The 25812-nt window shown below is 41.4% G+C and overlaps 1 protein-coding gene across 4 annotated transcripts in view; it reads right to left on the bottom strand.

Annotated features, from left to right (window-relative positions):
• Nucleotides 1-2476: 2476 nt before the first annotated feature.
• LOC148017576 (uncharacterized) overlaps nucleotides 2477-25812 on the bottom strand; it is a 31202-nt gene continuing 7866 nt past the window's right edge. Inside the window, exons 5-6 of one of the 4 annotated variants that reach the window (XM_087663263.1) lie at nucleotides 4062-4211; nucleotides 2477-3024 (exon numbers count right to left, since the gene is read on the bottom strand). In XM_087663263.1, coding sequence (XP_087519389.1) covers nucleotides 2848-3024; nucleotides 4062-4211 — 327 coding nt within the window. In that variant the 3' untranslated portion in view covers nucleotides 2477-2847. Of the gene's footprint in view, nucleotides 3025-4061; nucleotides 4212-25812 lie in introns of those variants that run through there. The other 3 variants (XM_087663264.1, XR_015687918.1, XR_015687917.1) reach the window with 3 other exon arrangements.

Consider the following 25812-nt stretch of genomic DNA (forward strand, 5'->3'; position numbering starts at 1 on the left):
AAATTGAACCTAGCCTTCCATTTTCTTGCTTTCAATTGCACCGCAAACACTTATTTCACCTCATTTGCTCCTCTTAGCGCAAAGGTCACTGTTAATCCTTTCGGTGCCTTGGACAGTCTCAACATGTGCTTTGCTGCACCCTCCAACATGATGAAATTGAGTCTCGTGTATCTACCATGATTGCTTGATCCTTCACTTACTCTTCCCTTTAAGTACATGTAGTGCATCACTTCTACTCGTACTACCATGTATTGGAAACATGCACTCAATGTTCCCACTCTCGGGTGATCTAGGCTCTCCTCACAACCATTAGGGAACTCCTAAATGCATAGGGGTGGTTGTTAATCTCCTCCATAAGCGTGTGTGGCTATTACCCTCGATCCACTTGTTAATTATGTATCTTCCATGGGACATCTATTTTGATAGTATGGGCTACCATACTTGAAACATCTAACTCTTGTGGCTGAGACTTAGTCTCCACCATAATATATTCAACCCTACCAACCCATAAGATATGCTTGGAGTTGTTTTATCGTGATTGTTTCTCCACTTTTCGAAGGCTCCCCTTAATACCAAGGCAGATTATGATGTGGCTAGGGTTACTCCTGAGACCTAGCTTCTAACTTCAAAGATAGGTTCTCTTAGGGTATTTTGACTCGTGGTCTTAATACTTGGTGTCGAGCGTTGTGTTGAATCTGATTTGGCTCCCTTGGGCTATCTTCTTTCCTTCCAAATCTACTCTAGTCTCAACCATTCTCGTGGACTTTGCTAGACTCTCTAGTTCTTGTCTCTCTATATCTCTTCTAGCCCATTCTTACATGTCGAATAGGAATCCATGCAACTTGGTATCTAAGCCCATGTTTGGGAGTTAAAGCATCCTTTGTCTATAATTGTTGATATATTCCTTCATCTTTCCTTATGCATGCTTGAGGTTTCTCCGATTGTTGCTAACCTTGAATGTTTTCATCTTTGGAAAAAATTAATCCTTAAGCTCCTTCTACAGTTCCTCTCATGAGAAGATGGTGCAACCTTGCTTTTGTTCCAACAAGTATCAACTAGCCACACTCTCTTCAAGATAAATGACTGTCACTTCTCCCTTTCTCCTCTTCAATTATGTTGGCATATTTCAAGTACCTAACTACCTCTATAATCCACTTCTTCAAAATCAAACCATCTCTCTCTTCCTTATACTTGGTACGTTTTGGCATCTTGAACTCCCCATTGTCATCCCTTGAACTCTCACTCTTCTCTCTATCATTTGCACCTTATCTCCTCTTCTTCTTATGGGACACTACGATTGTCTTCTCCTTCTTGCCTCCTACTATAGTTTTTTTATCCTTCTTTCTCTCTTGGTACTTCCTAGATGCTTCTTCCATAGCTCATCTATTTGTCAATCTATCTCCTCTTATAGATGGCATTTCTTCTCCTTGTCTTCTTGTTTCATTCACTCCTTAAATCCTTTCTCTTCTTCAACCTTTCTTCTTCTTTCCTCCTTTTCTTCCTTCTGTTGCATGCTCCTCTAGATGGAATCCAACAAGCCTTACATGCCTTCTAACTACTTTCTCTTCCTAAGCTTCTCTCCATTCTTGACCTCAACTCTTCTTCATGTCTTATATTACTATAGGTGGGTTGGATGCATTCCTTACGCTAAATTTCATAATGTTGTGGGGAGTTGCACCTCTCCTCGAGTGGTAGATTGCATGGGTGCCACATCTCAACTTCGAGATTTATCATCATGAGAAAGCCACATTTTGCCTTCAAATGATTGTGTCGTATAAAATTCTTGTTGCCTTTGAATGGTATGTCACGCCAAGGTCGTCACATCATGGGGTGTCACATCATAGCAGTGGCATAATGTTAAGTGACAATTCAAGGCATCGTGATGTGAGACATCACAACATGGGTCGTCACAACGCAAATTATTACGACTATCGAGGCACTGAATCTTCTTCCACGAGTACTCCTACACTCCAAGCAAGGGTTGCTTTAATACCAAGTGTAATGCACCTACACTCAATCACTCACTCAACACAACACAGAAAGGCAATGCAATATGTATGAGCAATTTATACTCTTGTATTATGCAATCAAAAAAATGGTACAAGACACACCCCAAGACTACACCCTCGCAACACCACACAAGTGAGATTTCACCACTAGGTATAGTAAATCACACAAAGTGAAAATCAAGCAAGACTCAAAAGTCCACATAGGTGCATCCGTAGATAACCCCATAGTACACCTACAAAGCCCTCGTGGAAGGAGGAGTGGTATGTGTGCGCAATTTATTAGCGTGCTTTGAGACATCTCACACATGTATGGGACCAGGCCGTGCTTAATAAATGATTTCAGTAAGTAGACTTCAATGTACATAACTTAGTTTACTTACAACTTTAGATATCATAGTAGTATATTGGTTTGAGATCATTTATATATATCTCCTTTTATGTAGGAAGAGTTTTCACTAATGAGTCAGTATTTTCACTGACTAACCTTGATATATACTTTTAAGACACAATTTGGTATGCGAATGTTTATAGATGTACTTGAAACGCTTCCTATTGCCCGCAGCCATGAGAGAGAATAGAACGCAGATCCATATATTTGTAAATATTCGAAAACTCTTCCACATGAAGTTAGCTCACAGCCAACAAGGCCGAGACATGCGCCTGCTCTATCTACTCTTGGAGAAGGGAAAAATAATCATACATTACGTGGTTGTAATTACATATTTGTATGATATATGGGCTCACCTTTGAAAGCTTTGTAGCACTAACCGAGCATGCAGCTATTAACAAGTCCCCAACCATGGAGCTCACGTTACAGTATACATCTCTTGCAGGAAATTTACTTGCAAATTATCGGTCTCCATTTACTCAATAAAGAGTGATCAACGACCCGTCTGTTTTTCTTGCTTATCAGAATCATATCCTCGAATTCTGCATCCCAAATTACATCTCCGTCATATACACAATAATGCTGTACATGAAAAATAGATTGCATGGATGCTCGCTCGAGGCCAACCTGCCGCATGGAAATACAAGCAAATCAATTACAGCAGGAGGATTAGCATTTCAAACCCAAACCCTTCTAATCATCCAATCAAAACTTCCTGAAGCTCCATGTTAAGGAAGCTAGCAATGATTTCCAGAGCCCTAATTAGAAAGCATCAGGGAACATCACACCTGAGCACCAGTTCAAATCAAATCCCATCAATTTGGAAGTTTGCTCACCTCCAGACAATACGAACAGACTCTACCCATATTCTGTGAAAAGCTCATCACACTTTTAAGTTGTTATTGATCCTTCCCACCATGTAGAGAGACGGGTTATACGAGTGAAGAACAGGGTTGTCTAGATGAATAGCAATAGATTGATACGTGGTGACGTTTATGACAATATGCTACAATCTTTTCGTCATCAGAGCAAAGACACCCCAGCAATGGGAGGCTAACATACTCATAAAGATGCACATCAAGAAGCATCAAATCATGGAACTTGAACAATGTGGCAACCACTATGGTTCAACAAAAATACTGCAAATACTATATGAACCTTGAATTCACAGAAAGAAAAGCAGAGCGGCACCACAGTGAAGTGAAAGAAAATGGATTTGTGCCTAACTTTCATGGTTCATAGTAGCACTACTACCATAGTTCAAGTAGATTGACAACAAGCCTTACTTTCATGGTTCATAGTAGCACTGCTACCATAGTTCATAGTAGCACTACTACCATAGTTCAAGTAGATTGACAACAAGCCTTACTTTGGGATCTTCTTGCAAAACCATGAACATGCGCTACTAATGTCAAATTTGACAACAACTTTCCAGTGGTGCCTTGAATTTTTTTATTATTCTAAGGGTGCTCAACAGAACTCTAAACTCAACCTACACTATATGTTCAGAAACAATAGCTAAGGGGCTTTGAAAATTCCTCTGGTTTGAAGTTTACTTTGCTCTTAGACAGCATATAAACAGGTTTACATTTTCTTGAATGCCTCAGTTAACAGGTTGAGAAAGAAAGTTCAAAAGAAGCAAGATTAGCATGTTGAGTGCTTACCACACTTAATGAAAAAACGGCATCCTCTTTTTCTAGCATCCCTGGAGTTCGCTGGAACAATGGGCTCGACTCATCAATTATATGTCTCACAAGCATTCCATGATTGAGATACGCTATTTCTGGCCGAACCTGTGTAACACCATGGTACATCTATCAAGATTAAAGACTTTGAATTAGTATGTAGCATTCGATCTCCTATATCATAAAGGACACTTGCAAGAGCAAGTTTGACACAATGCAGACAAAGATGTTAGACCAGTTATGCAGGGCACAAGTGGACGGTATGTTCAAAACTACACTATGAAAGATTTATAGAAACATACATAAAAGTCCCATTGACTTTACAAACAAAGCTCATAGGGACAAAGGAATGCAACTCTTCCAGCAGTCACTGCGTGTACAACTTCAATGACATTAAAGACCACAAGGTGACAAAAAAAAAACAGTATACCAAATTTCTTCTTTCAAAGAATAGAAATTTTCTATTAAAACTCGGGATAAAGTATCCCAAAATACAGAGCAAACCTGTAGTTATACACTCTATTTATTTACACCACTTTAGTAAAGTTCAAAAATTTTATTTGCTCACTTCATTCTTGGCTTTATACGTCCTCTGTGAAGAAATGCTCTAAACACAGAAAACACAAAACCAATTGTACAACAAAACAGAAACTAATAAACACAAAAGACAATTAGGGTTAGGGTAACTCAAAGACAGTGAACACAATGAATGATGAAGAGAATGACTACTGAATATGCAGTGCTCATGCAGCAATCACACTATGCAATGAATACTATGTCAAAGTGAAGCAATGCGGAAGCGAAAGACCAAGACAAAGAGAGAGAAGAGAGAAAGAAAAAGAAAATGAAAACGCAGAAAATCTCCAGTGGGGAAGGCTGTATAAGGATGCAGAAATACACAAGGGTGTAGAGAGAATATCTGCGTATGTCTCCACCTCAAAGATCTTAGTCTCTGTCAGCCCCAAGGGCAGTCTCCACGGTCTGCAGCCTGAAATCTGTGAAAACAACTGTTGAAGACTGCTAAAATCAGGGCCAATAAATAAGCCAAGAAAAATGACATGAACAATGCAGGCCAGACAGCAGCTGTCCGACCTGCACTGGCTGACTGCAGCAAAACTGGCCAACTGTGCCACATGGCATCTGCGCTCCTTGCCACCTGCTGTACGGACTGACTCCACGTGGACTGCCTGGTACAGCTGCAAAGAAACTGCTCAGATCTGAAACTGTGTGTCTAGGGAATGCCAATCTCTGACACCCCCTCTCAGATCCTGGACACGACAGAAGGCTAAGGGATCTAGAGTGCAGTTGAAGTAAAGCCTGAGGAAGTAAATAAAATGGCATTGGATCTCAATATGTTTCGTCCGAGCATGAAACACAGGATTCTTGGCCAAGGCAATGCAACTCTCATTATCACACTGTAGAACAGTAGGACCTGTCTGCGGGCAGCCAAGCTCCTCCAAGAGCTTGCGAAGCCACACAATCTCACATGTAGTAGAAGACACCGCCTGATACTCCACCTCAGTCGAAGAGAGGGCAATCGTGGGTTGCTTCTTGCTGCTCCATGAAAGAGCACCAACACCCAAGGTAAGACAATAACCTGCCGTGGACCTCCGATGATCCACATCACTAGCCCGATCTGAATCACTCCAACCTGTAAGTACCAAGTCCATAGCACCTATACCAGCGGGATAATAGATCCCAAGATCAGGAATCCCTCATAGGAACCGCAAAATCCTCTGGGTAGCTTGCCAATGCACCATCTTGCGTTCACTCATAAACCCGGCCAGCACACCTACAACATAACATAAGTCAACATGGGTATTAAGAAGCCAGGTCAAGGAGCCAACCAACTACCTATAACAGGTAGCATCTGCCAAAGGAGAATCGGGATAAGCTGTAGCCTTCCAATTCGGATCCATAGGAGTTGAGAGAGACTTGCATCCCTCCATCTCACACACGATCAAGAGCTCCTGTATATACCACTGCTGGGAAATAAAGATCCCCCTCTTAAGTCTGATAGATCTCATGACCTGGAAAGAAGTGAAGAAGTCCCATATCCGTCATCTCAAACTTCTCATGAAGTGTTGCCTTCATCTGCTCGACCATCTAAGTATGGTCACCTGTCACAATCAAGTCGCCCACATAAAGGACAAACAACACACAACCTCCACCTGAGGTGTGTCCATACAACAGGGGGTCACCTTTGGAACGTCGATACCCTAATGTCTCATGGAGGAATGAGTCAATCTTCTCATTCCAAGCACAGGGATCCTACTTAAGGCCATAGAGAGCCTTCCATAACCTCTACACCTTACCATCAGAAGAACCGAAGCCTGGAGGCTACTCAACATAGACTTCACATCCAGCTGATAGACCGGCCATCTCCTATGGCTAGCCAAGGCAAGAACTACGCAAATAGTAGCCATCCGAGCAATAGGGGCAAAAGTATCATGGAACTCAATGCCTGGATACTCTGCAAAACCTTTAGCAACAAGGCAGGCCTTGTGCTTGTCCAATGTGCCATCACTGCGGTACTGTTAGCAGTCATGTTTGTCATGCCTTGTCATCTCCTGCCTGTGAGCCTCAGTCTGAGTCAGACGAGGACATTAGGAGCTCTGACATGTCTGTCATGTGTTATGATGGGGGAGACTAGTTACTCTCGACTGGCTGTCTTAGGATGTGCATTTCTTTTTGGCCTCTTTTAGTGGGCAGCCACTGGCTCCCCGGCCACTTTTTTGGTCACTGATGTGGGGCGCCCATTTTAGGGCATTTTTAGGGTTTGTCCTTTTGCCTATTTATAGGCAGCCCCCCTCCCCACTTGATCACTTGTCTTCTTGCAGATTCCGACACTCCTCCCCCGTGGTGGTGCTGCCATCATCATCAGCCTGATCTGGTGCCCTCACTGACGCTGTGGGCTACGTGCAGGGACTGATCAGTCTCCTTCCGCCTTTCCGTTTGTATTCAGCATTCATTTCAGTCAGTGCAGATTTCTCTTCCTTATTTTCTGCTTTCTCTCTCTCTCTCCCTCCATGTTCGTATTCCTTCTTCCGCAGCGCACTGTCACAGGTACTTGATCTTAAAGACCCATTTGACTCCAATGATCTTCTTATGAGGAGGCTTCGACACAAGAAACCAAGTGCCATTCCTCTCAATGGACTCCAACTCCTGCTCCATCACTTTCTCCCAATGATCATGTTGTAAAGCCTCCTTCGCAGACACAAGTCATCAAACAGTAATTAGTGTAAACAAACTCGGTGTGGTGTGCTTGGTTCCTCCTAGAGCGCCGTGGGTCATCTTGTGGCTGACAGTCCTCAAGGACCCTCTCAATCCCTGCATCACGAAGAGTGTTATGAGCCCAACAAGGAGGAGGCCAGATCTCACCTCATCGCTCTCCATCTACTAAAGTTTCTGGAAGGTCCACTAACGGCGGTGAGAGAGCAATTGGTAAATCTAGTGGCTAAGAACTAAGCTCCTCATCCGAAGAAGAGTCCTCAAGAGGCAAAGGCTCCAGAGGAACAATCACTCGCGCCCAACTATCACCAAGATCTCCAAGAACAAGTTGTTCCTCACCCCCCTCTGAGAGGCTGGAACTTCCACGAACCGAACATTGCAGCTCGTGTAGACATCACGCTTAACAAGATCATACAATCGGTAGCCTTGAGACTATGAGCTACGGCCCACAAACACCTATTGTTTGAAAGCCACTTCAAATTTGTCACAATGTATCTTTAAGATGTGAACATAGGCATCACACCCAAAAATCCTGAATAAGAAACATCTGGCTTAGACCCAAAGTACATCTCATATGGAGTCATACCAACAACAACAAAAGTAGGGGAGCGATAAAGGATGTGAACTGCGGTAGCCACAGCCTCAACCCATAGACAATGAGGTGTTTGACAATGCTTCATCATGGTACAAGCCATCTCGATCACGCTGCAATTCTTGTGCTCCAAGATGCCATTCTCTTGAGGGGTATTTGCATTGGCAAACTCCCAGTGAATACCATGATCTGCACAAAAACAAGCAGGCTCATTAGAAATGAATTCTCCACTCTTATTCAATCGTAAGGTCTTCAGCTTCTGGCATGATCGGTTCTCCTCAAAGAGCAACCAATCCTTAAAGTTGGAGAAAGCCTCTGACTTAAGCTTCAAGATATAAGCCCATGTCATCTTGTTGTAATCATCCACAATTAGCATGAAATACAAGCTCCCTCGAAGGCACTCCATCCTCAACGGTACATAAAGATCGATAGAAACAAGCTCCAAGGATGTTGAAGACCGCCTCAAAGCCTTACGGGAAACACCGTCACGAGTCTGCTTCCTACGGATGCAAGAGACACAAGGCTGCTAGCTCGCCACAATATCCGGCAAACCTCGAACAAGCTGTCCCTTTAACGCCTTCCGAAGGTAATCATAATTGAGGTGACCAAACCGAGCATGCCAAAGCTCAGTCCGAGTTTGTGAGAATAGCTCCATATGTACATCAGCAACAAATGCAAGTAACTAATAGTAGGCGACAGCTCCTAGATGCAAGCTACAATTTACACATAGATACGAAGTCTAGAATCAGGTACCAGATGATAGCATACAACAAGGGAAAGGCTTAACCACAATGTCCTCCGCAAATGAGGTGTGGGCAACAAAAATACGGCTCCTGAAACCAACAAAAAAGAAATCAAGGAAGAGTCGCAGGTTGCGTGTCTTTTTATAGAAAGTTTGAGACACCTAAATTAGGGTTTGGTATGTGAGATACAATAACTCTCTAGAATCACGTTTCTTTTTAAGATAATAAGATTTTTACATTAATTCAACATGTTTTAGGACTGTTTAAGTTTGGCTAATGCATTTTTAACTCAACACCCTCTCTCAGGCCCATGAGAGATAAGCCCTTATATTCAGCTTTTTTAACTCAAGGTGTCCCACCCCAAAGTAGCCAGGGCATCAAGCAAAAGGTGCACATCGGCTGCCCAATGATCTACCAAGACTACAAAGACAATGGTTATCTTACTAAGGGAGCCCAAGTACTCACCCCAAAGAGACTAGGGCATCGGACTAAGAGTGCTCGTCAACTACCCAAGGACCTACCAAGTCCTACAAAGTGGACTGTTTTTTGTTTATTTTTAATGATATTTTTTATAGCTAACCAATATGTTGATCGCCTTAATTGTTACTAGCAGGCACAAACTCTACGCAAATAATCCTTAGCTCAATATACTCTATGGTGAAGTAAAAATAAACCACCACATGTCTGTCCGAGCTGTGAAGATTAAATTGCTCACAAAGGCATTGGTGGTCGCAATAGACAACCATAAATGCCTCACAAGAAAACTAAAGTGCAATCAATAAATTTTCCAAATAGATAGCATCTATGGTATCATTGAAAAGAGTCTGATACTCTGTCTTGGTCGTGGAAGCCGCCTCCATCTCCTGCTTACAACTAGCCCAAGAGATGGGCGCCCTGCCTAAGGTATCTAGATCTCCCACCTAATCAAAATCATTGTATCCCTACAAGTATAAACCATGACCATAAGTTAGCCCATAAATATAGGTACACTTTAAATATATTAACACACAAAGACGAGCAATCCAATGAGACATTCTAGGTGCATTAAAATACTAACTAAGCAAACTAAGTATGCAAAATCTGGACTAATATGAATCAACCAAAGTAATTTCCCTACAATAGAACAATAGGTGTAAGCATCAAAAGGGTAACCCAAGGTATCCTTATGCAAATGGATAGTGGAATCAAGAGGTGTGGTCACTATTCGTGTTTAATTAGTACTATACAATTCCACCAGCTATAGGGTATTGAGCTAAAATGTACTTTATAGTTTATTAGCATTTTATAATATCCCCAAAACACACTTAATTAATGAGAAACATAAATTTGATACGCGGTTCGAGAAACCCTAAAACCCTAATTTTTGGGGCACCCTTCAACATCTATAAATAGACAAGCTGCCCACCATTCAGCCTTATCCTTTTGTGCAGGTTTCCCACTCTATCCTACGAATTTCAGCCATCAACCACCTGCCATCTGCTGTCCAACCATCACCGACTTCAGCCCATCACTATCCAGCCCCGTGCCATTTGTTTTAGCCATCGCCTTGTTGTTTGAAGGTCTCATTTGCTGTGTCATCACAATTGCTGCTATCTCTCCCATCAAGCCACTGCTACAATACCTGTGTTTTTGCTGTCCAACAAGCCGTCTACATCAATAAACACCTCTCCTGTTGTCACCTCGGTTCCCTAGCACTCTGTTGATCAGCATTTAGTGTTTCCTGCACTCTGACACTCCGACTAGTAGTTACTATACTTGGGATCCGTCTCGAGTGGAGGTCACTCTCCGACATTGCATTGCTTTGCCCTTGGACATTCTATACACTCTTACATTCATTTACAACATTCATTCACTTCAAAGTTTCTTCTCTCTGTGTTTGAGTTTTGAGTTTTTGCGTTTTGTGTTTTGTGTTTAGGGTTTTAGTTTTGATTGTCTCTGTCTAAGTCTTTGTGTTTCAATCTTGATCGTACATGTGTTTCCTCAGTGAAAACCTGAGCATATCTTCACATAGGGTGTACTTTGGATCGAACAATCTCCATCCCTAAGAAATAAAACAACAAACCTATCATCTTGAATGTGGTGCAAAGCTTTGCCTTGATATCTACTATGGCTACAAAATCTAAGCCAATGAGAAGTATATCATCAAGTACAGCAAGATAAAGCTAACCCCTGCGCTTGTGGTGCGTACATATAGATTTGGATCATAGGGGGCAGAATGGTATCCATAAGTCCATAAGAACTCGTCTATCTTGTGGTACCAAGACCTCTGCACTTGCTTAAGCCCATAAAGAGCTTTCTGTAGGCAAAATACCTTGTTGTTCCAATAATAATAAAAAAGGTTGCCCCACAGAGACTTCCTCCTCGAAATAACTGTTCAAAACGACACTTTTCATCTCCATCTGATAGATCGGCCAACCATGATGAGCAGCAAGTGCAATCAACAAACAAAATGAGATCAAGTGAGCAATAGATGCAAAGGTTTCTTCATAGTCAATGCCATGCCTTTGCCTAAAAGCTTATACTAGAAGGCGGGCCTTCTATTTATCTAAAGTACCATCAACCTTTAGATTGCTCCTAAAAATCCACTTCGTCTCGATGACTGGCTTGTCATGAAGACAATCCACCAATGTCCAAGTCTCATTTTGATCAATACTATCCAGTTTCTTTACCATGGCCTCACGGCACAGAGGGTTCTCAAGAGCCTCTTGCCAACTATCCTGCTCGGAATGTGCTATCTAATCAACTATAAACAGCAATGCATATAAAGCTTGATGGACAAGCCGAGCAAACTTTCTGTGTTTCTCCGGAATGGATTTTGATGGAAGGATCCCTAAATCCTGCATGGTCTGCCGGTACCAAAGAGGTAACGGGTTTAACAAAAGTATCTATAGGAAGGTCAAGAGCGAATAGTAGACCGAGCTCAAAAGCTTGAGAGACAAGTTAAGCAAACCTTCTAGGGGCCTCCAAAGTGGAATTCGATGGAAGGATCTCTGAATCCCGCATGGTCTACTGGTACCAAAGAGGTAACGGGAAGAGATCAACTGGAGGGGTTAGCTTTCCTATCTTGTCATCACAAGAATGCATATAAGCACAACTATTGAAGAATTTGAAGCGAGAAACAACAAGCTAAGAGCCAAAAAATGCCTCATAAGAAGTCTTTGTAGGTACCGCCATAGTTGGGTCATCAGTTAAGAATGTACACCGAAGTGTTAATAGCCTCAACCCAAAGGCACTCAGAGAGGTCTGCTGCAAACGGCATAGAGCATGTCATATTCATGACTATCCTGTTTCTATGCTCTACGACTCCATTCTAGAAGGGCAATTGGTAGAGGTGAGTTGGTGTGCAATGCCCTGGTCTTGTAGAAACTCAAAGAACTCCTGGAAGGTAAACTCGCCACCAAAATCATTCTTCATAGTACCCACACGACAACTAGTCTCATTATTAACTAGCCCTACCCAAGCACTGAAATAAGTAAAGGCATCTTACTTGTGCTTGAGGAAATATACCCACATGTACCTAGAGAAATCATCCACTATAAAAAAGAAGTACAGCATGTCATTCAAGGTGACAATGGATGCGGGACCACAAAGATCTACATGAATGAGCCTAAGGGGTTCTTCAATACATGTGGTAGACTACTAAGAGAAGGGTATACAATGCCGCTTACCTAACTGACATGCTTTACAAACCTCTCAAGATAGTTTTAGGCATGCAAGGTCCTCCACCATCCCCTACGCAACAGCTCATAAAGAGAGTCGTAGCCAAGATGTCCTAAGCAAAAATACCAAAGATGCTTAAGAGTCCATGGACTCGTGTGGTAGCTAAGGCCTAGAAGTGATGTACCTCCAAATCATCAGCAGTTGGCTCGGCAAGAAAATAGGTCATGTAGTAAAGGTCATTAGGTTGTGCCTTGCTCCGAACAATCACTAAACCAATCTGAGAGTCTAGGACCTCAACTGTGGTCATTGTGAAGAAAACCGCATGTCCCAACTAGCAAAGCTACTGAGCAGACAACAAGTTTAGCTCAAGTTGGAAAATATGATAAGACATCATCCAACAAACCAAGATCCAGACCTTGGTCAATGGAAAAACTCACATGACCTTGAGCCCAAATCTTGACCGAGGAGTTAATTCCTATGCGGACTGTCCCAGCTACAAGGGCCCGAGATATTAAAATATTCTCAATAGGAATCATGTGATGGGTAGCTCAACTATCCACAAGCCAAGCATGTGTTGATGTGCTCAACTATGATGAGTGGGAATTTGCAATCACCTCGTCAGAAAACAACTCACAAAGGTGAACAAGACTCACATCCAATGACTCTCAGGAGAAGATGTGAGCCTCTACAAACCAATCAAACAAACCCTCTGGATTTGAGTAGTTTACTAACTATTATGGCTGACTGGTGGAACCGTAGGTTTGTGGCCTCGCCATTGCCCCTACTAGGGGTTGTCACCACCCTGCTTTTCTTGCTTTAGGTTACCCGACTGGGGTGTGGGAGTCCAATTTGTTGGATTTTAGTTGTATGCCTCTTGCCTTAGATCGACACTCGTCGTCATAATGGCCAACCTTTTAACAATGTTAACAATACCTATTCTTCTTAGATACATTCTGTTATCTAGGTTTAAGACTAGATTGTGTGGATCCTTGGGATTCACTAGCCTTGCTTTGATTTTGATTTTGATTTTTTTTTGCCCTGTGGCCCCTTTTGAGAAGATACAACAAGAGCACCCGCTATCAAGGAAGTATTATGAAATTGATCGAAGAACCATGTAACGCAACAACTGACACTCCAACTCATAAAATGTAGGCAACTGAGGTTGTGAAATCACATGCTCCACAAAATGCAAATATTTTCTTGGCAGCTTGTTAAGGAACAAGGTAACCTAATCCTCATAGGACTTAGAAACTCCAATGGTTAATAACTCAATGAGGAGACGCCGATACTCAGTCAACTTGACTTTCAAGTCATCCTTATCTGTGATCTTAAAGTTTTGGAAGTCATGATCCAAATTGATGCGATGAGTCCTATTCCGAGCTGCATAGCACTCAATCAAGTGTGCCCAATGCTCAGATGCTAAGTCGAAATGCTAAAGCTGAGAGTGAAACTCAAGCAATAAACCTTGTATAAGCTCAACAATAGCAAAGGCATTACGAGCCTTCTATGAGTTAATGGCCTTGTATGGATCAAGTAGGGAATCAAATTAAGGTTTCAATCCCTGCACTAAATCCCATTGGTTCTCAAAGTCTAAGACATACCTCATCAAATTTGAGCAAGTGGTATAGTTTGACCCATTGAAACAAGTCTTGTCATTAAAAGCATGCTTCGCGAATGAGAAGCTAGAGCCATTATGAAGGTGGATAGGTGGGGTGGGGTGGAGGATAGGATGGTGGTGGTAGTGGTGGATAAGAAGGAGGAGGGGGTAATGTTAGATAGGCAAAAATAGACTGCTGATATCCAATGAGTGTCGATTGATACAGAGGTCCAAAAACTGTCATAATTCCATATGGTACTGAAGGTGGAGGTGGATACACTGAGATATAATAGCCCTGTCCAAATGTCGGCTAGGACACAACGTAATGACCAAATAGTCCACTAGATAAAGCCATAGAAACAAACTACGGTACCAAACGATCCACACTTGAATATGTCACGGATGCATCCCCAAAGGAATAATCCAAAATTGTATGTGTGGAAGGTCGAACCTCCATCACAGGTACACGACCCAAAAAGGGATATGTAGAGATCCTAAATGCTATGCTTAAATTTGCAAAACCGCCCCCCCCCCCCCCCCCCCCCGTGTGGTGTGTGGTGGTAAATGAGGTGCACTTAATGGAAGCAGAAAGGAAGGTGCAACAAAGATGGGAAAGGGATGAGTGGGAGCCCAAATGGATTAGTGATAGATGGCGTTGTGGAAAACATGGTCAGTCCCTTTTGTTCATTAAATGCATTAGATAAAGATGCGCCTACTCCAAATTAACCATTAGAAATAAAATCATTTGATCCGGCGCCAATGTTGCTCGATCTCAGGAAGTCTTTAATGGTGCAATGTAATCCTTGTGGTAGCAATATTGGGGGTGTTTTTATGCAAGATGGTTGCATTGTGGCCTATGACAACCATACATGGTGCTGAAAAGAATTTGCAAGTTCATGAGGAAGAATTACTTATAATTCATACACTTTTCACATGAAAACACTATCTTTTAGAGACTAAGCTCATTGTACAAATAGATCATTAGACATTGCATGGCTTTCTTACTCAAACAATATTATCTAAGATGCAAACTTTCTCTCTATGTTTCATTTTCAAACTATGCATATTGATGGTTATAAGAATGTAGTGGTTGATGCATTGTCAAGTAGACCTAAGATTCAATTGTCACCATCGTTTATCACACGAGGTTGGATGCCATGAAAGATCAATATGCTACCGATTCAGATTTTTCCAACGTGTATGATCAACTTTGCAATAGCATAAGTATCTTGCGCTTAGAGATGGCTTTCTCGTGATGCATGGGCAATCACGTATCACAAAGCAATTGAGGCTAAAAGTGATGATAAAGAGCCATGCTCCTCCGTATGCAAGGCATATAGGCATTGATGCTATCGTAAAGACGGTGGAGTACTTTTTCTATTGGCTAGCTTTGGGACATAATTTAGACTCAGAGAAGTTTGTTCACACATGCATTATGTGTCAAAAGATCAAGTATCATAGACAAAAGATTCCATGATTTTTACGTCCCTTGGTTATTACCTAATAGGCCTCACTATGGACTTAATCTTTAATCTTCGAAGGACTCCTACAAGGTATAAAGGGATTTGAACTATTATTTGTAGGAAGGTATAAAGCAATCCCATCTCATTCTTGTAAGGAAAAGGATAGAGGCTAACCATATGGCACAGTTGTTTATGCAGCATATCTTTAAGTAGCATAGAATGCCTAAGTTGATCATGAGTGATTGAGACCTATGAATGATGAGTTTATTTGAAAGGGGCCGTTTGAGCATATCAATATTACACTAAAATTTTCTTCATCCTTCCATCCATAGACAGATGGTTAGCCTCAAGAGGTAAACTCTATAGTTTTGGATCTTTTGATATACTATGTTTCAAACCATAAAGCATAGTGAAAATAGTTTTTACCCTTGGTTGAATGTGGATACAACAACACAATACAGTTCCACTAGCAAGGCTCCTTTTGAGGTTGTTGAGGGTGTTGAGATATCGAGCTTCACTCATGATATGCCAGGGTAACCGTTGTGTATTTATGTCAGCGGGAAAGGGCTTTAGCCCTTGGTGACCCTGTTTTTTTTATTTGAGGCCATTTCGGGGCCTGTTCTAGAGGCGGAAGTTTTCTGCATGCACTCAGGAAAAGGCCATTTCGGGGCCTGTTCTACAGGTCGGTGAAAAGTTACTGTAGAAATTGCATCGTATACCTGTGCGCAGAGACATTGGGAGTTACAGAATCATCCATGTCGCCTGTTGATGCAAAATCGTCACTAGGAAGTGATTGTGTGGTCAAATACCACTTTTGTCAGTTTTGTAGATTAGCCCTTGTGAGACTGAAGTTGTGTTCTTTGCAGTGACAGAATTTTTTGCAGTGTTCTGTAATGGCATCTGATTCTCTTTCGCAGATTGTCACTGAAAAGCTTGACAAGAACAACTTCCAAGCATGGAAGTTTAGAATGACGAATTTCCTTATGAAAAAAGGATATTGGAAATTTGTTGCAGGAAATGAAGAAGAACCAGTTCTTCCTGATGTTCCCAATCAACAGCAAATGCAGGCATTTAAAGCATGGCATGAGAGAGCCAGGAAAGTTATGTACTGGCTGTCTATCAGCATTTCAGACTCTATGATTGTGCATATTCAAGATGCAAGTACGCCAAAGGAGACATGGGATACTTTGTCAAAAATATATAGCACAAATACGCAAGCCAGGAAAATGCAGCTCAAGCAAGAGTTGCATATGTGCAAAGAGAAAATATGAGCATCAATGACTATCACATGAAGGTGAAGAAGATTGCAGATGCACTTGCTTCCATTGGGTCGCCAGTGGAAGATGATGATTTAGTTTCTGTGACCTTGAATGGTCTAGGAAAGGATTATACACAGTTCCAAACATCCATTTCCATCCGTGAAAGATTTACTGATTTTGAGGAGTTGATTGCTCTTCTAATTTCTGAGGAGCAGAGAAATGGTGGTGCATCTTCTTCAGGAGGAACTTCAAAAGAAATTGTCTTCTACTCAAATGCTGGAAGAGATAGAGGCAGAGGTAGAGGAGGCCAATCTGGAGGCCGTGGTAGAAATCAGAATATGCAGCAAACTCAAGAAAACCAGTCCTATGGAGGAGGACGTGGTAACTCTAGAGGTAGGGGGAGCGAAAGAGGTCGTGGTGGATGGTAAAGAGGCCAAAATGCAAACAGCAATATTGAATGCTACTACTGTGGTAAAATGGGTCATATGGCTAAAGACTGCTATAAAAAGCAGAACGACATCATGAATGGAAAACTGCAACAAGGGAATTATGCATCTTCTAGTAGACAGAGTGATGAGAGAAATGAGCATTTGTTTATGGTGCAGCACATGACCAATTCTATGACAAGTGCAGAAAAAAGTAACGATGTGTGGTATGTTGACTCAGGTGCATCAAACCACATGACAGGTCATGCAGAATGAATGCAGGATGCAAGGAAAATGGAAAAACCAGGATTTGTGGAGACTGGTGATGATACTGCACATCCTATTGTGCAAATTGAAAATATTCATTTATCTATGCAGGATGGGAAAAAGAAATACCTGTCGGATGTATTTCATGTTCCGAATATCACCAAGAACCTGGTTTCTGTTGGTCAAATGGTTGAGCAGGGCTTGCAAGTCAAATTTAATTCCCATGGATGCTTTGTTGAGGATATGAAAAATAAAGGTCGCTTGATAGCAAAAGGAAATAAGAAGGGCAGAATATTTACATTGGATGCAGACATGCCTGAATTGAGTGCAGCAATGTTTGCACATGGGACCGGTGTAGCTGCAGATATTGATATCTGGCATAAACGCATTGGTCATGTTAATGTACAGCGACTTAAATCAATGCAGGCCCAAAATATTGTTGCAGGATTGCCAAAATTCAAGGTTGCAGAAATGCATAAGATATGTGAAGCTTGTCAGTTTGGAAAACAGGCAAGGAAACCATTTCCTAGACATATTCAAGAGAGTAAGAAGCCATTGGAATTAATCCACTCTGATGTGTGGACTACTAAAGCTGCATCTCTTAGAGGGTGTCATTATTTTGTCACTTTTATTGATAACTATAGCAGTTTGGGTGTATTTTATGAAAAAGAAAGTGAAGTTTTTGGGCATTTCAAAACTCTTAAAGCTGTGGTTGAAAAAAAAACAGGCCTGCAAATAAAATGCCTAAGGTCAAATGGAGGGGAAGAGTACCTCTCAAATGAGTTTGCAAGATTCTTGCAGGAGCATGGCATAAAGCAGCAATATTCATGCAGTCATACCCCACAGCAAAATGAAATTGCAGAAAGAAAAAACAGGCATATTGGAGAGGTATCTCGTACCATGCTCAATGAAAAAGACCTGCCAGATTTTTATTGGACTGAAGCAGTTGCTACAGCAGTCTACATAATAAACAGGACTCCCACTGCAGCAATACATGGAATGACTCCAGAGGAGAGGTATACTGGTAGGAAACCAGATATTTCTCATTTGAAGATTTTTTGTTGCATTGCCTATGTTCATGTGCTAGATGAGTTGAGATCTAAGTTGAATCCAAAAGCTGAGAAGTGCATCTTTATTGGTTACTCTCTACAGCAGAAATGGTATAGATGTTATAACACTTCTACTCGTAAGTTTACAGTGAGCACAGATATTTTTTATGAGATGAGTGGCTGGTATAAACCAGTAAATGTGATTGATGATGTAGATGCATAAAACGGTAATGCTGCACAGAATTCACAGCAACAGTCACAAAATATTAGTGGACCTGGAGCGTCCTCTAGTAGTGGTTCACATGCTTCGCCATGGACAGGCAGATTGAGATCAGGAAAATCTTCTCATAGCAATGCAGATAGTGGTATTCAGGTGTCACGAAAAGGAAAAGAGAAGGTAGATCAGCCCATGTTTGATGTGAATGCATGTCACTCTTATGTGGATGGTGAATCCAGTGGCTCAAAACAGAGCATTGATGATGAGTTGGGTATTCCTTCTATTGTTACACCTGGAGTAAGAAAGACCAGGGATGTTTTGAGAGCACCTGGGAGTGAACCTACTTTGCGCAGGTCTACCAGAGCTAGGTATCCTGTGGATAGGCTGAAATATGATGGATTTACAGCCATTCACTATGCATATATGGTCAAAGTGATACAGAAACCAGAGCCCGCTTCTTTTGAGCAAGCCATGGGAAAAGAAAAATGGGAGAAAGCCATGGATGAAGAAATGGATGCCTTGGAAGCAAATGCTACATGGGAATTGGTACCTTTGCCTAAAGGTAAGAATGCAATTGGCTGTAAGTGGGTTTATAAGATGAAGCACAATGCAGATGGTTCTGTGAACAAATACAAGGCAAGATTAGTAGTCAAGGGGTATGCACAAACATATGGCATTGACTATGAAGAAACATTCAGTCCGGTTGCAAGGATGGCAACCGTAAGAGCAATCATTGCTATGGCTGCATCAAAGGAATGGTCTTTACATCAGATGGATGTAAAGAATGCCTTCTTGCATGGTGATTTGCAAGAAAATGTCTATATGGAGCAGCCACCAGGTTATGTGCATGCTGTTCATCCTGAGTTTGTTTGCAGGCTGAAGAAAGCCTTGTATGGTTTAAAGCAAGCACCTAGAGCATGGTCTAACAAGATAGGACAGTATCTTGTTACTATTGGCTTTCAGATTTCCAAGGCAGATTTCTCACTTTATGTGAGAAAAACAGAGAAATGTATTATACTACTTGTCATTTATGTTGATGATTTGATTATGACAGGTGATAGTGATGAAGATATCCTTCATGTGAAAATGCTATTGAAGCAGAAGTTTGAGATGAAGGATTTGGGAGAGCTGCATTATTTCTTGGGCATTGAGGTGATTAGATCACCAAGTGGGATACAGCTCTTGCAGAGGCAGTATGGATTAGACATACTGTCCAAATATGGGATGACAGATTGTAAGCCTATTTCAGTTTCTTTGGAGCAGAATGTGAAGCTGAGCGCAGATGCAGGTGAGCTTCTCGAAGACCCTACTATGTACAGACGCATAGTAGGAAGCTTGATTTATATGACTATTACCAGACCAGATTTGAGCTATGTTGTTGGATTAGTAAGTCAGTTTATGCAGGCTCCAAAGAAATCGCATTTGGATGCGGCTAGATGCATACTCAGGTATGTGAAGTCCACATTGCAGTATGGACTATTTTATGAGACTGGGGTTCAGATACAGTTGCATGGATACACTGATGCTGATTAGGCTGGTAGTATTTCTGATAGACGATCTACCAGTGGATATGTATTCTCTTTTGGGAATGCTGCAGTCACTTGGAGCAGCAAGAAACAGCCTACAGTTGCCTTGTCGAGCACAGAGGCTGAGTACAGGGGTGCAGCAATGGCTGCATGTGAGGTAGCTTGGTTGCATAAGCTACTTTATGATATGCATCAGCCTACAGATGGGCCAGTTGTCATTTATTGTGACAACATGAGTAGTATACACTTGGCAAATAACCCAGTCTATCATGCTAGAACAAAGCACATTGAGGTGCATTATCACTATGTGCGGGAGAGGGTTTTACTAGGTCTTATTGATCTAGTTTATGTCAGCACAGAGGATCAGGTAGCTGACATATTTACGAAGGCATTGGGCGCAGAGAAGCTGCGCAAGTTCAGAGACTTGCTTGGTGTGCAAGAATAGGGATTGAGCTCGAGAGGGAGTGTTGAGATATCGAGCTCCACTCGTGATATGCCAGGGTGACCGTTGTGCATTTATGTCACCGACTTGTCAGTTGCAAATGCGGTTGGTACACCGCCTATGAATAATAGCTAGATGACGGCTATCCTTATCTACTCTAGTTCGTGGCTCAGTTAGTATGCAACCTTAGTTAGTTGAGTTTGGTTTGAGACCCATATATAGGGTTCTTCTATTTCTTTTGTAAGAGAGTTCTTTTTGGCTTACACAACTAAGAAGAGGAAAATTGTTTTCAGCCTCCACCCTTGTGTGTATTCCCCCATTGTGCAAGCAAAAAAGCTACAAGTGAGACTCATTCCTTCTCTCCCACAATCTTGACAGAGGGTGGAAAGGAAGTTCCACCAATCTTGAATACCAAGGACAAGACCTTTTAGGCTAATCAATATATGGAAAGCACAGATATTACCTATTAGAAGGTTAAGTAAGCACTTCAAAGGTCAGAAGAGAAGCAAAAAATATCAGTTTATCACCATAGACATGCATTAGAATTTGCCAAGGGCAATTGGGTATTGCTGCAATTTGAAGGCTATGCTAAAAAAGATGGAAGGCAAAGAGCATTTGTATCCAAAGCTCAATATGCGTTATCATGGGACCTTCCAAGTATTGGAAAAGATTAGTGATGTAGCATATAGACTGACATTGCCTTCATATTGGCGAATACATGGTGCTGTCATGATTTTCATATGAGCTTGCTGCAGCCTTCTCATGGTGATGTACTGGATATGTTTGCTGAAATTCAGCCAAAGGTTCAAGAGGTAGATGAGATTTTGATACTCGACCAAATTTTGGCACATAAGAAAAGGAAGATTAGAGGGAAAGTTTCCAAGAGATATATGGTGAAGTTTCAAAATTAGTCATCGATGGACATCAAATGGATGGAACAGAGTGACTTTGCAAACCACTCTCAATTGTTGAAACTTTATCTAGAGGCATTTCAACACAAGCCAACTTTAGATCGGACTCTTTTTGTCACAAGGACGTGAAATTTAGAGATGCTTTAATCTCGCTGATAACATTTGATTGAATCACATGTGATACACATGGCAATTATTTCATGGTAACATGCCAAGGACCTCAAGAATGCAGTGGGTGTCAAAGGCAAAAGTTGTGATAAGTTATACCAGCTAGGCTTTGGGGGTCAATTAGTATCAGTTTTGAACCTAGGACAATTATTTGGCCAATAAGTGTCAATAGTGACACAAGGGACTAGCACTAATTAATTAATTAATGTCAATCTAAGGGTCAATAAAGGTTGGGGACTACTCCAAGTTGCAAATGACCTAGCTAATTTAATTATGGATAGGCATATTTAATTTTGGGTAGGGTCAAAAGGGCTAGAATTAATTTTCATGATTATTTAGTTTTAAAAGGTAATTAAATGACTGGATAATGCTGAAAAGTGGGTTTAGAAGGCTGCCACTTGGCAAAAATGCCCATGTAAACTGAGAAAACGTTTTTGAGGTCTGGGTCTTAGCCATTCAGTTAGTTTACAGCTTGGGGTGAGAGAGAGAGAGAGAGAGAGAGAGAGAGAGAGAGAGAGAGTTGATGGTCCATTTTCTGATCAAAGAATAGCAATTTGCTGCAAAAAACATCCATCTGAAAGCCTCAATAAGTAGGGAACAGCAAGGAATCACCTTCCAGGAGCTGGCAACAGCATTACTAATCAGGTAACAACATTTTAGAGATGCCTAGAAGTAGGTGATTGCATTAAATGCAATACCCATTCTTAGGAGATCTTAGCATTTCTTAGCCATTTTGAGTAGATCTCAGCCAAATTTGGTGGACACCAAAGAGATCTCTATTGTAAACCCTAAATTTCTGCAAAAATTAGGATTTGACAAGCCACCTCGAGACCCATGCTAATTGGTGAAAGCATCGTACACTAAATTCAACACCTAAAATTTGTGTAATTGTCAAGAAATTCAAATGCCAACCCATTCATTGTAATTTGGGGCAACATTTGGCCAATTGAAGGTTCCATTTGTGCAAGCCCTAGGTGAAAAATCAAGGGCAATTGGCACAAATTGATTGGTGATTGTTGCTTCAGCAAAGGGGCTTTTGGAACAACAAAGGAGATTGTGAATCTCAACTTGTACTCATTCCATTAGCAATCAAGTTAAAGAAATACTGAAAAGGGCGTCAGTTTTGGGGCTAACAAGGTGTCCAATGTCTGAGATTATTAAGGTAATTTGTGCAATTCAAGTTATGTTCATTTGTTGATTGCTATAACTAAGTGCTTGATAAGGGAACTACCACCCTTACAAGAAGGAAGCTGGCTTCACTTTTAGACTCAACAAAGCAAGAGATCCAAAGCATTGCCTAATACTCAAGGAAGGATAGCACTTCATCTAGTGATGGACAGCTCATGTATATAGTGAATCTTGTATGTATTTAGCATACAACCAAGGTACTTTTTGCTAACAATATGTTTTCCATGAGGTTACTAGTCATTGTGGTTGGTATGCAAATGAGTATGGTTTTCACTGCAGCTCTGAGGCTACACATTTGCAGCATCAATTATTAATGGTTTTCAGTTTAAGCTTTACTATGTTCGCCTAGTCAGAACACTTTTGGTTTAGACTTAATGGATGCATCCCATGTGGTTTTGATCATGTATTTATCAGTTATAAGTTAGTTATGTTGATTGAAAATTTCAGCATGTGTTTGGCCAATACCAGAGTTGAACAACAACGGCCAATGTTCTTTGACTATGATACCTATGTTTTCCCCAATTCAAAACTTTTGCTTGTGTCACATTGTAGAGCAATCCAAGATGATTCCAAGGGTTTTAAGGGGGAGGTCTGTCACAGACACATGTATTCTTAATGCTTACCTTTGGCATTATTAAGTTGTGCACATGTGAAGAGCACATGTGAAGTATAAGTCACTTAAGTCACAATGACAATCTAAGTAAACCAAGTGAGCGGTGGGTGACATTAGCAAAAGTTGTGTATAGTTATGCTAGACAAGTACTTGTGGGTACCTACTGTCAATTTGGGTCTATGCCATTAATTGGGCCATTAAAATGTCAACTAATGACATTGGGACTAGACTTAAATTAGTAATTAATGCTAGTCTTGGCCAATTAAATGTTGAAACAATTAATTAATTAATTAATGTTGAAACAATTAAATGTTCCATGGGAGTTAGCACATTGAAGGCTGCCACTTGGCAATCTTGCGCATGCAAGTTGTGAGAAGGCTGTTTGAGGTTGGCTAAGTGTGGAGGAAGCCATTCAAAGGTAGAGAGAGAAAGGAGGCAGCATTGGATTAGCTCTGAGACAAGTGACAGATGATCACACAGCATGATAGGACAATGGCAATAGATTTTCTTTTTGCCTCTGTGAGAGGCACTGATAGAATAGGAGGGCCCGCCAATCACACCAGTACTTCACACCCCACCCCCCTCTCCAACCCATTGGCGCCATCAAAATTGCCATCAGCTACCATTCAAAAGATACTCCTTTTAGTTGAATTTCTCTCTCATCCTCAAGCATTCCCTCGATGATTCTCAACATAATGGAATAATTGGTGAAGAGCAATTGAAGAAATTGTTACTAAAACCCTAATTTGCAGCAACCATTGGGTTTCTCAGCCATCTCAAGATCCGTGCCCACTAATTGAAAACCCCATACTAAAAATACCAACTATGATTTGAGAATTTACAACTAATCTAAGGGGTAAGCCCGTTCCCATTTGTTTTAGCCCGCACAAAAGAGCTTGAAGACCAATTTGAGCTCAAATTGTAATCTAATCAAGGGGCAAATTATGCCATAGTCATTTATGACAGCCATTTGTATTGAAGATTTGCCCATATCTTAAATGTACAACCTAAAGCAATACAAGATAAAGAAATACCGCAAGTGGTACGAATTGTTGGGGCCAATGGGGTGTCAGCTGTCCAAGATTAGTATAATGAAGTGTATTTCTGTTTTATGTATTTTGTAGCTTGCTGTAATTTAAGGCAAATCAGGTCATCTACCACCCTTGCAAAGAAGGAAGGCTAGCTTTACTATGAAGGAGGCTAAGGAGCCTCTGGTACCTGTGGTGCACCTATATCTAAAAGGGGCTCCCCCTCATTAGGTGAAAGAGGTTCCCCCCTCTAACAGCTCAATGTCCCTTGAAGGAGCCAAAGAAGAGGAAGTGATGTTGATAGGTGACTTGGAACAAAAAGGTGGTGCCAAAGCTTGGGTGGCTGATCACCACTTTGCCAATAGCAAGATTGCAAAGTCTGTAACCTATGATTATATGACTCTAACCAACAAATATATGTTGCTTGGACTCAACATTGAGTTTCCCCTTATTTTTCTTATAAATATACGTGTAGGCATTGCATCCCAAGATGCAGAAGTGGGCAATTGAAGGCTTCTTGCAACTTGCCAAAGAAGGCATAATAGAAAGTTGTATCATTTAAGGTAAGAGTTTGTGACCTATTGCTGATATGAGCAGTAGTACAAACAGCTTCAGCCCAAAGATTGTGAAATGGCCCTCGATTCTCATGCATAGAACATGCCACCTCAACATGGTCTAATCATATCACTCCACAACACCATCCTCCAATGGTGTATTGGTATGAGAAGACTCCAACCCGATCCCGTGCTGCTTACAAAACTTGTCAAATTCTTTTGAGATAATCTCGCCTCCAAGATTGGCTTGAACCCCTCGAACCCTAAAAGTTGTCTATTTCTCCACCAAAACCTATGAGTGCATGCAACCAAAGAGGAACATGAACAAGGAGAGAGAAGGGAAGAGAAAGAGTGCAATGAAAGAACAGAATGGAAGAAGAAAATCCGCATCGATCTGTAAATGAAACATGAATACAAGGTGGACTAATTGATCCTTGCATGCAACTCCTCTAGTAGTTCCCTCATACCTCCCATCTCTTTTAGAGGGGAGCGATATCAACGATATGGCTGTGGATTCCCTGGCCCTTAGTGTTTCAAAGGGGGGTTCCTAGGATCAACAATCTAATCAACAAACTTCATCGACATTGGCACTTTTCCTCTCACCCCAAATCTGCATCTTCGGCCTTCAGCCACATCCAAGATCTAAGAGGGGTTGTTAGCAATCATGTTTGTCATGCACTGTCACCTCCCGCCTATGAGCCTCAATCTAAGTTAGACGGGGACATTAGGAACATGTATGTCATGTACTTTGAGGATGGAGGCGGTTCTAATCAAAGCATGCACTTCTTTTCTCAGTC

The sequence above is a fragment of the Lygodium microphyllum genome, chromosome 22 (assembly GCF_053477565.2).
Source record: "Lygodium microphyllum isolate KBCC chromosome 22, Lygodium_microphyllum_v1.1.10, whole genome shotgun sequence".
In the NCBI taxonomy this organism is placed as follows: domain Eukaryota; kingdom Viridiplantae; phylum Streptophyta; class Polypodiopsida; order Schizaeales; family Lygodiaceae; genus Lygodium; species Lygodium microphyllum.